Below are 13,726 nucleotides of genomic sequence, written 5' to 3' on the forward strand. Positions count from 1 at the left end.
TCATAGCCCTATTAATTAATATATTAAAAATATTTTTTTTTTTTTACATCGAGGTCACCACTTATCAAGGCCCGGAAGCCACTCAGAGATAAGGGTTATTGTGTGTACAGTAATCAATGAGATAGTATTGTACTAATAATTAGTATTGGGGGTTTTGATAGAGTGTCTTACTTAAGGGGGCGGTTTGTCAGGAACTTTTTTATGTTGGATTTGAAGACATCCAAGTTGTAGTCAGGCAAACGGGAGAGAGTTCCACAGTCGTGCACTTCTGAGAAAGAAGCTCTGCTCATGTAATCTACGTTAGAATTTAGGCACAGGTAAAGAGTGGGGAAAATTATTAACAGTAGTTTCAGCCAGACGGGTGTTTCTCGTGAAAGATTGGCGAGGGGGGACCAGAGATTGGAGCTCAGATGAGCACTTGCCATGGAAATAACAATAAAACAAAGACAGGCTCGCAGCGTCTCTTCTGTGGGGGAGAGGCTGCAGGGAAGAGAAAAGGGCATCCCCACTAAGCTACGAAGTCTATTTTGTACTCTGTCAAGGCAGGATAGCCTGTTTTTAGCCCAGATGTGGCAGCAGTACTCCATCCTTGGATGTACTTGGGTTTTATACAGATAGAGAATTGCATCAGTAGTGGGATATCTTCTGGAGCGGTAGGAGGATCCTACCATTTTCCCAGTATCCTTATCAACAGACCTGATGTACGTGTTCCATTTCAGATCAGGAGTAAAAGTCAAACCCAAAAGCTTGTCAAAACATGGAGCCTCACCCAGGCGAGAGCCATCAATTTCAATTGATGCCAGATGGGGATCAGAGGGTTTATGATGTAAAGATAGAAGCTTGGTTTTGGATGCATTAAAAGTGACCAGCCACCTCTTCCCCCATTGTACCACGTGCTCAAGATCAGAGGAGAGAGAATTAGAGAGAACTTTGTCATTTACGTCTTTGATGTGTTGCCGTAGATGGTCGTGTCATCAGCATAGATGTCAACAAATGATTTAAGTATGTGTTTTGGGAGATCATTGATATAGATCAGGAAGACAGTTGGGCCTAGGATGGACGCCTGAGGGACTCCAGCATTAATACTGTGGGCCTCTGATTTCTGCCCATCAACTACTACTCTTATGAACCTATCGGAGAGAAATGATTCAATGATTGAGAAAACATTTCCAGTGATACCGTAGCTGAAAATCGTGTGAAGTAGGCCCTTATGCCATACCTTATCGAAGGCTTTTGATATGTCAAGAACAATTGCCCTGGAAAAGAAGCCTTTGTCAAGAGATTCACTAATCCTATGAGATATAACAGTTAGCACATCTGCTGTAGATCTTGCAGTGCGGAAACCATATTGCATGTCACTAAGAAGGTTATTTCTGCTGAGGTGGTTGACTACTTCTTTATTTAATATGGATTCCAACAACTTACTCATGACACACAGGAGACTTATTGGTCTGTACTGAGAGGGAGACAACTTATCACCTAAATTCTTAAATACAGTGCATACTGATGAGGTTTTCCAGGGTGTTGGAAAGCACTGTTCCTTAAGGCAACGCTTAAACAGTTTTGTAAGTATTGGGGGCAAGTTCCGGTTGGAACTTTTTCAGCACTATAACTGGAATATATATACTGTTATATATATATATATATATATATATATATATATATATATATACTGTTATATATATATAATGTTATATATATATATATATACTGTTATATATATATACTGTTATATATATATATATATACTGTTATATATATACTGTTATATATATATATATATATATATACTGTTATATATATATATACTGTTATATATATATACTGTTATATATATATATACTGTTATATGTATATTATACTGTTATATATATACTGTTATATATATATTATACTGTTATATATATACTGTTATATATATACTGTTATATATATATACTGTTATATATATACTGTTATATATATATTATACTGTTATATATATACTGTTATATATATACTGTTATATATATACTGTTTTATATATGTATATATATACTGTTATATATATGTATATATTGTTATATATATATACTGTTATATATATATCTATATATATACTGTTATATATACTCTTATATATACATATATATATATACTGTTATATATATATACTGTTATATATATATATACTGTTATATATATACTGTTATATATATACTGTTATATATACTGTTATATATATACTGTTATATATATACTGTTATATATATACTGTTATATATACATACTGTTATATATATATACTGTTATATATATATACTGTTATATATATATACTGTTATATATATAGTGTTATATATATACTGTTATATATATACTGTTATATATATATACTGTTATATATATACTGTTATATATATACTGTTATATATATATACTGTTATATATATATACTGTTATATATATATATACTGTTATGTATATATATATACTGTTATATATATACTGTTATATTTATATATATATATACTGTTATATATATACTGTTATATATATATACTGTTATATATATATACTGTTATATATATATACTGTTATATATAAATACTGTTATATATATATATACTGTTATATATATATATAACAGTATATATATGTAACAATATATATATATATAACAGTATATATATAGTAATATAACAGTATATATATAACAGTATATATATATAAGAGTATATATATATAACAGTATATATATATAACAGTATATATATATATAACAGTATATATATAGTAATATAACAGTATATATATAACAGTATATATATAAGAGTATATATATATAACAGTATATATATATAACAGTATATATATATACTGTTATATATATATACTGTTATATATATATATACTGTTATATATATATATATATATATATATATACTGTTATATATATATATACTGTTATATATATATATATATACTGTTATATATATATACTGTTTTATATATATATATACTGTTATATATATATATATATACTGTTATATATATATATTCTGTTATATATATATATATATATATATATATACTGTTATATATATATATATATATACTGTTATATATATATATATATACTGTTATATATATATATATATATATATATATACTGTTATATATATATATATATATATATACTGTTATATATATATATATATATATATATACTGTTATATATATATATATATATATATATATATATATACTGTTATATATATATATATATACTGTTATATATATATATATACTGTTATATATATATATATATACTGTTATATATATATATATATATATATATATATAGTTATATATATATATATATATACTGTTTTATATATATATATACTGTTATATACTGTTATATATATACTGTTATATACTGTTATATATATATACTGTTATATATATATACTGTTATATATATATATATATACTGTTATATATATATACTGTTATATATATATATATACTGTTATATATATATATATACTGTTATATATATATATATACTGTTATATATATATATACTGTTATATATATATATACTGTTATATATATATATATATACTGTTATATATATATATACTGTTATATATATATATGCTGTTATATATATATATATATATATATATATATATATATATATATATATATATATTAGTAATAATAGAATAATAATAACAAAGACTTTCGCTGGCGAAGACTAGTATTGACCGTAACCAGTCCTTTTGAAATTTTCGTCTCTATTTTTCTCGTTATGTATATATATTTTTTTTCTCAAAGAAAAAAAAGTTTGATGTTATTAGTTCTTGAAAAATATTTTCAAAATTAAATTTCTTTTTAAATTTCAAATTATAAAAAAAATAAATTGTTGAAAACAAATTGTTTACTAAAAGAAATATCCTGGCTAAAAGATAATTGGGGATTTTTTTTGAAAATATTGTTTGGGATTAACAGTGTTTCGCAATTTCCGATTTCAGATACGCCAGCCATGATAAAGTTGATACTTTCCATTTTACTCGATTTTTTTTCTTTTTTTTTTTTTTTTTTTTTTTGCTGCACTTAGGCCCAATCATCAAAATCTTTATTAGCAATTGTTTTGCAAAATGGTGCTATGGCATGGCTCAAACACGTGACTACTATTCACGTATATTTAAGGAGATCGAAACGGAGTTGAGATTTGAAACTGGGAGTTAAATAGGGGAATCTTTAGCGGTTTACTTGCTAACTCAATTACTAGTTATTTCCCTCTGGCAAGGACATCTATTATTATGTCTATCAGAATAAATCTATTCTACATAATTATATTTGTGTATTGTTTTCCACTCGACTGATATTTACCTCTCTCCCACCATGAGAGGATGTGACACAAGGGCGGAAGGTGGGAACATGAGTCAGTGCTCCAAGAGGAGCACTTTGGTCCTGCAAAAATATGCCTGAGTAGCTTAGTCAGCATTGCCCGGTGTGGGCGCCTTAAGCAACAAGCAATAAACTTGCTCCTACCGAAAGCCAGGAGGCAACGCCTGGGAGAGTGAACCTCTATGGACTGTAAAAAACACTTTGCATCAGTCCGACAGCAAAGAGGCCACCAAAATGGCCTAGTTTCTGTCGGACTGCTTGCCCAGGTGATAACCTGGACTAATGGTAACTACAAAGTTAACTGATCAATCGACCATACAACGAATAGATATGTAATTTATTATTGGTTAAGCATTCCTAAGTTACAGCTGTTAAATGGACATAGGAAGTCATGAATGTTTAACACAAGATTCAAATTCTTTTAATTTCATATCTTTTCCTAAATATTTCGCGAAAATATGAGCTGTTAAGGGAAAATTAAGGATTGCCTATTAATGTAATAACAAAAGGAATTCCCAAAATTTCAAAAATTTTCACCCACCAATTGGAAAAGAAAAAGAAAATTTTTAATTTGAAATTTTAGAAAGCCGAAACTCTTTAAAAATATTAAGTTAAATTAGTTTGCTTGAAGCATTGTTTAATGAGTATATAAGAAGAAATGTAAGTTTACAGGTAGAAGAACAATTCAAAGGTGCGACGGATAGACTCAAACTGACGCAACTCAAGATATAATGGTGGAACTAGCTGTGCAGTTTCACTGTTAATGATACAAATACATGTACAGGGTGGAACGATACATTTGTCGCCCAAAAGCTTTATTTTAAAACTTCTGTTGAAAAAAAATCAATTCAGCTAACTTAATTATGTAGTAGAGCTGAAATATATTCAATGTAGCCGCTTTCAGCTTCAATCACTGCCTCGATATGGATCCAGAACTGGGAGTATGCGTTTTCCACAAATGCCAGTAGAAGCTCAGTGAAGTGTGTATTGTCCAGTCCAGTGGGTACGCCGGTTCTAGTAATCCACTTATTAGAAGCACGGAGAAAATGAAAATTAAAACATGAAGTTAGAAGAACGACCACGTGCGATTTTTTTTTTGGGGGGGGGGAAATAAACAAATATTCATTTATTTAAATTTTTAAATTGTCGTCTTATAACAAAGCCTTCATTAGGAGTTTTTTTTTTTTTAAACTATGCAATACATTTTTTTCTTTTTTTTTTCTTACTTGCCATGATATTGTTTGGAACAACCTATTTGTCGAAGATGGTGATTGTGTATTGTCCAGTCCAGTGGGTACGCTGGTTCTCACGCAAATAGATAGTATTGGTAGTAATCCACTTTTTAGAAGCACAGAGGAAATGAAAATCAAAACAAAAGGTTAGAAGAACGACCATGTGCAATTTTTTTTAATTACGTGAGAACTGGCGTACCCACTGGATTGGACAATACATAATCACCATCTTCTACAAATAGACTACGCCAAACGACATCATATCAAGTTAAAAAGAAAAAAAATGTATTGTATTGTTTTTGAAACAAATCCTGATGAGGGACTTGTTATAAGCCAAAATTTTGAAACTTTAAATAAGTGAATATTTGTTTATTTAAAAAAAAAAAAACTAATATGGTCGTTCTTCTAACCTCATGTTATATATATTTTCATAAATTACTATATATATATATATATATATATATATTTGTATGCATGTATGTGTGCATGAAAGCATAGAAATACCATAGTTAATTATCTGATATGCAGTTACCTCACTGGAAGGGATGAACCCCTTACTCTTTGCGAAGGTATTCATTTAGGCGAAGGAAAACTCTGATGTTACAGTCACTCATTCCAGTAATTATAGGAGCAATCGGACTCATAAAACAAGAATTGCAAAAACTACCTAGAAAATATATCTGATGAACAAAGTGCAAGAGAGATTTAAACAACTGCACTTAAAGGGACGGTTAGAATCTTAAAAAGATCTCTCGGTTGAAATGTATGAGATAGTGAATGAATTCCTGGCATCTGGTAAGATACGTATCACATCTTCAAAATGTTAAGAAAATTAAAAAACGAAAACAAAAACTCTAGACATTGCACATGTTCGTCTCTATACCAATTGGTGTTATGGCTATACGTTAGCATAGCCTTTGGAGCCATTGTCACTTAACAACCTGAGGATTTTGCAAACGATGGTCAGACTCTTCTAATGATTTCACAGCCATTACTATATATTAGTTGGCCGCCCGGCATTGCCCAGTTATAAAATACACATAAACATTATATTTTAATTCATGCAAATTTCATATTTATTATTATAGAACCAATTTCCTATTGATTATTAGCAAATAATGATTTCAAAAGTTATACAAAAAACAGGAACGTTTTGTGCTCCAGCCTTAGCCATTCTTTATCTCTCCAGCGTCGTTACTGTCTGAGCTACCGACAGATGGATACGAAAGATTAAAAATTAAGTGACTTCTTTTTCTTTTTTTTTTTTATTACATTTTCACCCCAAACAAGGCATATTGTCACTTTGTTGTAGGGGGCTACTATCAGGGACATAGACATCAGGGGTACTGTGTAGGAAGTTGAGCAGCAAGATGTCGGTTCACGTTGCACTTTACCTTCTGTATGTCAGTACAGTTGGGGAAGCAGGGACCCGGCAGGGAATTCCAAAGTCTAGCTGTCTTGGGGAAGAAACTACTGGAGTAGAAGGCTCTCTTAGATCTAGGGATCTCTACTGTGAAGGGGTGGGAGTAAGCTGCTTGTCGGGTTTGTCGGTCGGGGGTATTTACGTCGAGGGGGCACAAGTGCTTGCAGTTCGTCAGAGCATTCACCGTTAAAGTACTTGTAGAAATGAATTTGGCACATGTGGAAAAGTAACAGGAGTAATATTTTATTCGACTTATCCTAGCAAGGTCAACTGTTTCCTTTTTAATTTTAAATCCTTAGCAGCAATTTTTGTCGGCTAAAAATCAAATCGAAAGTGTGCTACAGGTCCAAACACCCTATATATCAAATTTGAACTCTGTAGACCAAATGCTTAGAGAGGAGTGTGGTAGAGATTTTTATCACACACACCAACAAGGTCACCTATATATATATATATATATATATATATATATATATATATATATATATATATATATATATATATATATATTCCATGTGCTAGAACGTTTTAATCTTAAATTCTATGCAATTATGCAGAATGTAGAAACTATGTATAAATAGAATTCCACATAATAGTAAAATGAAACCAATCATCTAATAAGAAACCATAAAAACCTAATAAGTAATTAATTAATTAATTAATGCTCGTTTTTCAACGGATCTTTTTTAAACAAGATCTTTCACTACTGATATTGATAAAAAAATTAATAAATATTTATTGATTTAACACTACAAGTTATGCTAAAATCCATAGATTACCCCCAAAATGTGTTTTTACATTTTAGAAAATATATACATATGTAACATGTGTGTTTACGGTAATCAGAAAAAATAACAACTTTATTGTTAAATTGTTAGAGATTTATATAAAATCGGAATCGAAATCGGGAATTTAGTACGAAATCGGTAATTGTATCGGAATCGAAAAAATATTGGAATCGTCCTATCACTAATATGTATATATATTTGGTAAAACTGATAATTAGTAAAAACCTGAAAAGAGTGCTCAATACTATTGCAGAGCAAATATGTGTAATAAAAAATAAAACATATATATATATATATATATATATATACATATATATATACGAGCAAACAGTTAATAAAACATGTTAAAAACACTTTGAAAAAGAGTTAAAAACATATTTAATCTGACAAGGAAACACTTGATAAGTGGATAGTCCTTAATCCGAGGAGTTTCGAAGAAATACTATATATATATATATATATATATATATATATATATATATATATATATATGTGTGTGTGTGTGTGTGTGTGTGTGTGTGTGTGTTTGTGTGTGTTTGTGTTCTGTTTTAACTTCACAATGTTGCTATCGGGATGTCATAATATGCATCATTATTATTATTTTTTTATGTATTCACATGAAATGTTATAAGTAGATATAATATTTTATGTATCAATTTTCCGTATTTATTTTTCACGTCCATTACTATGTACTTATGCTCTGTCTGAACTTCACGTATCTATTATTGCTATCGGGATGTCATAAAGATTGTTTGAAATGTCGCTGAAAGACTGAAATTCTTCTCGAATTGGATGATTTTGTTTGGAATTGTTGATTTGTAGATTCGTAAAGTTCTCCGTCGGCCATGCATTTCATTTATCACTTTGTGATGTTTATTGATATTGGTATTTGCCTCGAAAGTTTTCAAAGATATTTAATGATATCCATTCATATTTAATTGCAGGGTCTCGAAAGATGTTATCAAGACAAAGAAAATGGGGCTGTTGTGATCGCTTTACCAGTCGACCCATCTGGGACAACATTTGAACTGGTAAGTTTAACCCTATTAGTCCCGGAATGTACAAATACATCAACTGGGATGAAGAATTGGCAAAGATAAGTATTTTTTTAAAGCAGTTGTCAGAGTAGACAGATGGACAACTAGGATTTTATATCAAATACTAACAAATGTCGAAATCAACTCCAGGAGCATATTAACATGGAGTAGGAAGAGATTTATCTTAAATATCTAATTATATATGATGGACGTTCAATAAGTAATGCCCCTGACGACCTTCCAGTTATCTGATTTAGCTGAATTTTTTATGTGCAATGATTTATATCTTTATAAGTTATGTTGTAAACTATAGCCCTGAGCTAAGTGTTTTTTTTTTATTTACAGGTGTTTAAAATCAGTCGAGTGTGAAATGCATAACAATAGAGTACTGTCGAGCCTGTTTAGTGTCTAGAGTGATCTAGGTTTTGTATAAAAACGAAGAAAATATTTTTCATTACGGGTTGCGAAAGTGAATAAGACAGAAAGGAAAAATATACACAGTTGCCAAAACAAAAAATAAATAAAAAATAGTGTTTGTGGACTGATTCTGTCTTTTATTATTAGGATGCATCCAAATAGTATATAAACTCTGAAGCCGGAGACATAACTTCATTGAGCTTGTCATGTGAATCAATTTGAATGATATAATATATATATATATATATATATATATATATATATATATAGTTAAATTTACAGGAAATTTATTTTTCAATGAGGAATACAAAATTTTAAAAATTTTCTTAATCCATAAATTTTCAACAAATAGCTTGTCTATCTCGTATATTGAGCTTTTTTACCTGTTTGGAATTGTCTTATAAATATTAAGACTAATATTATATAGACTTTGATTTTACAGTATTATACAATCTATAATCTATAAGTATTTCAAAATTTCAGTTAATCTATAATATAAATTTAACATGTCTGTTTGAATGTATGTATGTATGTATGTATGTATGTCTGCCTAAAACTTTCGACAGAGGGGACGGATTTTCACAAGATTGGTATCATTTTGAACTCGACCCTTCAGATGACAAATAGTGAAAATTTGGCTAAAAATATTAATTCCTTCACCCTCAACTGGGCTCTTTTCTACAGGGAGGGGTTGCATTTTCGGCGATATTTTCGAAAATCATCGCCTCTTTTCGATTAAGCCTTAATTTAAACCTACGTCACTTCCGGTTTGGCGATGGGCGCACCAGCAAAGACGTCAGGGTTTTTTTTTCACGTTCTTTGCCTCTTTAATGGTACGCGTTCGAGCCTGCCTGCCTACTGCCACTTTTTTTTTTTTGCTCAGCACACACGTCCAAACACTTGGGCAACGCCGTGCACCCAGGCTAGTTATATATATATATATTATATATATATATATATATATATATATATATATATATAAATTACAGGCAGTGAAACTCTAAACCTACTTTTCCTTGTCCTTGAAAGGCGATCACGTTAACTGAATCTGTTTGGTGAGAGGACAAAAAAGAATACAACAAAAGAAATCCATTTATCACTGTCCAATAAGCTTTTTCATTTCTATTTGGTGGAAGGCACTCAAAAAGCATCACAATATTTTCATTCTGTCAATTTAGTGATCTTCAAGAATTAAATCATCAACCAGTCATAATTACAAATTTGGCCAAAGTCCAATGATAACAATCCAAGATCTCCAAGTACATTAACTGGATGCTGTATTGGCCAGACTAATGAAATGCACTTGAATAAAAAAAAAAACGAGACAACTGTTCTTAAGATGCGTCTGCCCAATCTACATGCCTAGCGGTAAAAATACTATCGAACAAATGACTGACAGATGGCCAGTTAGCCAGCAGCACTCACCCTAGCTGGGTTGAACCGGTTTTTTCTGAAAGAGAGAGTTTCAAGGAAATATTAAATTCAAAAGTGGTCCTCAGTCGCATGTATATGCCCATCAGGGGAGATAACCATGTTAGGTTTTTGCAGTTCATGCAGTGAGGTGTCTACATCCTCCTACATACAGCGCCTGATATTCCCGAAATGATCACTCATCTGATACTGACCAGGGCCAAGCTTGCTTAACTTCAGTGATCTACTAAGAATCAGTGTCAATGTGATTATGCCATATGTGATGGACAAATGGATGCATCTAAATATAATATTTATGTTATGCTATTTCTAAATTTTGGAGATGAGGATAGATTCGTATTATTTGGACTACTGTTCTCATCTTGAGCGTTATTTTCCACAACGTCTCGGTGGATATAACCTTTGATTTCAAGTGTATCTGGGGAATCTTTCTGCTGAACTCAGAAATCTGCACGGAATTTTGAACGGCACCTTTATTCAGTCTACAAGAGTAGCATGCTCTTGTACTATCAACCAGGACAGAAAACCATTAATTAAAAATAATATACACACACGCGCGCGCGCGCGCGCACACACACACACACACACATGTAATCTGTATTTATAAGTAGTGATATATAAGGATAAGTCGTAAGATTTTACATTTAAAAACAAAAATAGGTTTAAGACTCCCAAAGTTCATACTAGAATTGTCTGCAAGGACTTGTGGTATGATGAATAAAGTATTGGGTAAATTCAGTTTTAAGTGAAACTTGAAACTCAAAATACAATTGCAAATTAGTTAGGACTTCTACCCAGTCATGGCTGATGAAACAAGAGTATGCTATTCTCAATTAAATAAAAGGCTTCATTTGAAATTCCATGCAGTTTCTGGAATTCGATATAAAGATTCCCAAGTTCAACACTTGAAGAAGGTCGGAGGTTATGTCAGCTGAAACGCTGTGAAAATAATTTTCAAAATGAGAACAATAGTCTGAATAATCCAAACAATACGGGTGGACAGACAGAGCCTTTTTTAGAGATACATGGATGTATCTAAAAATGTTATTTTAAACTGAAATGTAACAGACAGACCCTCTTATGAAATGATTAAGTTGTAAGTAATACTGCTGGCAGAGGGGGGGGGGGCGTGTTAAAATAAAAGAAGAAGATTTGAATCAAATATCAAACAAAATCTACATTTAAAATTTACAACAAGATTTTAATTTTTGTGTTGATGAAATTACAACATCCTGTTCGAAAATACATCAAGACATTCCAACAGAAATCGAATAGCTAGCCATGGTAGACCTCTGAATGTGCTCCCGCCATTGCACATAGAAACTCCTACTTAAACTGCTTTAAATGTAATATATGTTTTGAAACTAAGTTACTTTTAGAACTGTCAGCAATCACTGCAAAAGGATTATAAAAAACTTGAAAGAGTCATATGCTCCAATTAATATGAATGGCAGTTATCTCAAAAAAGTTACATGCTTTGACAAACTTTTGAGACGCCCTTTCACTCATGACCTGAAATGGAAGACTTACATCAAATTTGTAATCAAGGTTGCTGAGAAAATGTTTGCATCATTCTACGACTCCAGAAGGTATCTAACCCCTGACCCAATCTTCTACTTGTATAAGAGCCAGATACTTCCTAAAATGAACTACTGATGCCACATTTTGACAGGAGCTGCTTAAAGCACTCTATCCTGCCTTGCCAAAGTTCACAATCGACTTTGAAATGTAGTAGGCGATGCCCTTCTCACCTTCCTGCAATCTCTTTCCCACAGAAGAGACGAACCTGGCTCTGCTCTATCATTATTTTCATGGCAAATGCTCGTTTGAGCTTCAATCTATGTTCTTACTCCTGCCAAATTTTCACAAAAACACTCATCTAGCTACAACCACTATTCACAATTTCCCCCACTCTCTATATGTGGCTAAATCTAATCACAAATTCCATGAATAAAGCTTCTTTCCTAGAATTACTCACTTGCAAAATTCTGTTCCAATTGCCGGCTTTCCAGCTAATTACACCATGGTCATCTTCAAGTCCAATGTAACCAAGTTCTTGCTGAAACGTCCCCTTAATCTAATTCTACTCAATTTCCACCACTAACGATCACAATGCTGCTGTCTTGGTGACTATACACTCATTAACCCTTATCTTCGAGTGGCCTTCAGGCCTTGATAAATGGTGACACTTTTGTAAAAAAAACAAAAAAAAAAAAACCATTACCTTATTTAAAAGTAAAGAATTATATAGGGCAGTAAAGTATGAAAAATGAACAATTCTGCATAGAGGATTAAAACAACTATGCAGAAAAAACGCATTTCACAAGAGAAAAGATCACATTTAGATTTGACACTTCAAACTGCATCATAATGAACACCATACATCGGACCAATAACATACTTTTACAAACTACTTTATTTTTTTTGTGTGGGATTTCTGTATTTCCACCTCATCTGATTCATATAAACACTGGAAAACTAGCACACCTATAATATATATTTGTATTTGTATATTTATTAAGGTGTTCCAAAAGTAATTCCGTCTATGTTTATTCCACCTGAATAGATCAGAGGATATTGAAAATTGCATTGGTATAATGACTCTGACAAAGCACGCTCCAGTCACCCATACACAACCACTATCCCATCGTTGGCAAAAAAGTATTCAGAAAGATGGTGACAATGTAGAAACATAAATTCTGGAGCACAAAAGGTTGCTCGTTTTAATGGCATCACTCCCGTCTTCATAGCTCTTCAACATTTTTTTACTTAAAAAATAGGATGTATTGCTTTTTGAATACGTGTAGACAATTCTCTGCTACTACTTGATAATCCTCCCAAGCATTACCCCTTTATTGTAAAGAAAATTTTTAAAAATTTCTATAATAATACAAATTATAAAACTAATGTGGAATGCAACACAGTTTGCCCGTTTTTATTTACTTATTTACATAAGTACTGATGATAGACTTACAAAAAAATAGAGAAATTCATCAT

General features: G+C 31.0%; 1 protein-coding gene across 1 annotated transcript in view; it reads left to right on the forward strand.

Annotated features, from left to right (window-relative positions):
• The window catches only part of LOC145279611 (uncharacterized), a 330,448-nt gene that overhangs the window by 147,194 nt on the left and 169,528 nt on the right, over window positions 1-13,726 (forward strand). The window contains exon 3 of the mRNA XM_080130805.1: window positions 8,789-8,875. Within this exon, the coding sequence (XP_079986931.1) occupies window positions 8,789-8,875 (87 nt within the window). The remainder of the gene's footprint in view (window positions 1-8,788; window positions 8,876-13,726) is intronic.

Source organism: Euprymna scolopes, chromosome 7 (genome assembly GCF_053919585.1).
Source record: "Euprymna scolopes isolate OS-2025 chromosome 7, ASM5391958v1, whole genome shotgun sequence".
Taxonomy (NCBI): domain Eukaryota; kingdom Metazoa; phylum Mollusca; class Cephalopoda; order Sepiida; family Sepiolidae; genus Euprymna; species Euprymna scolopes.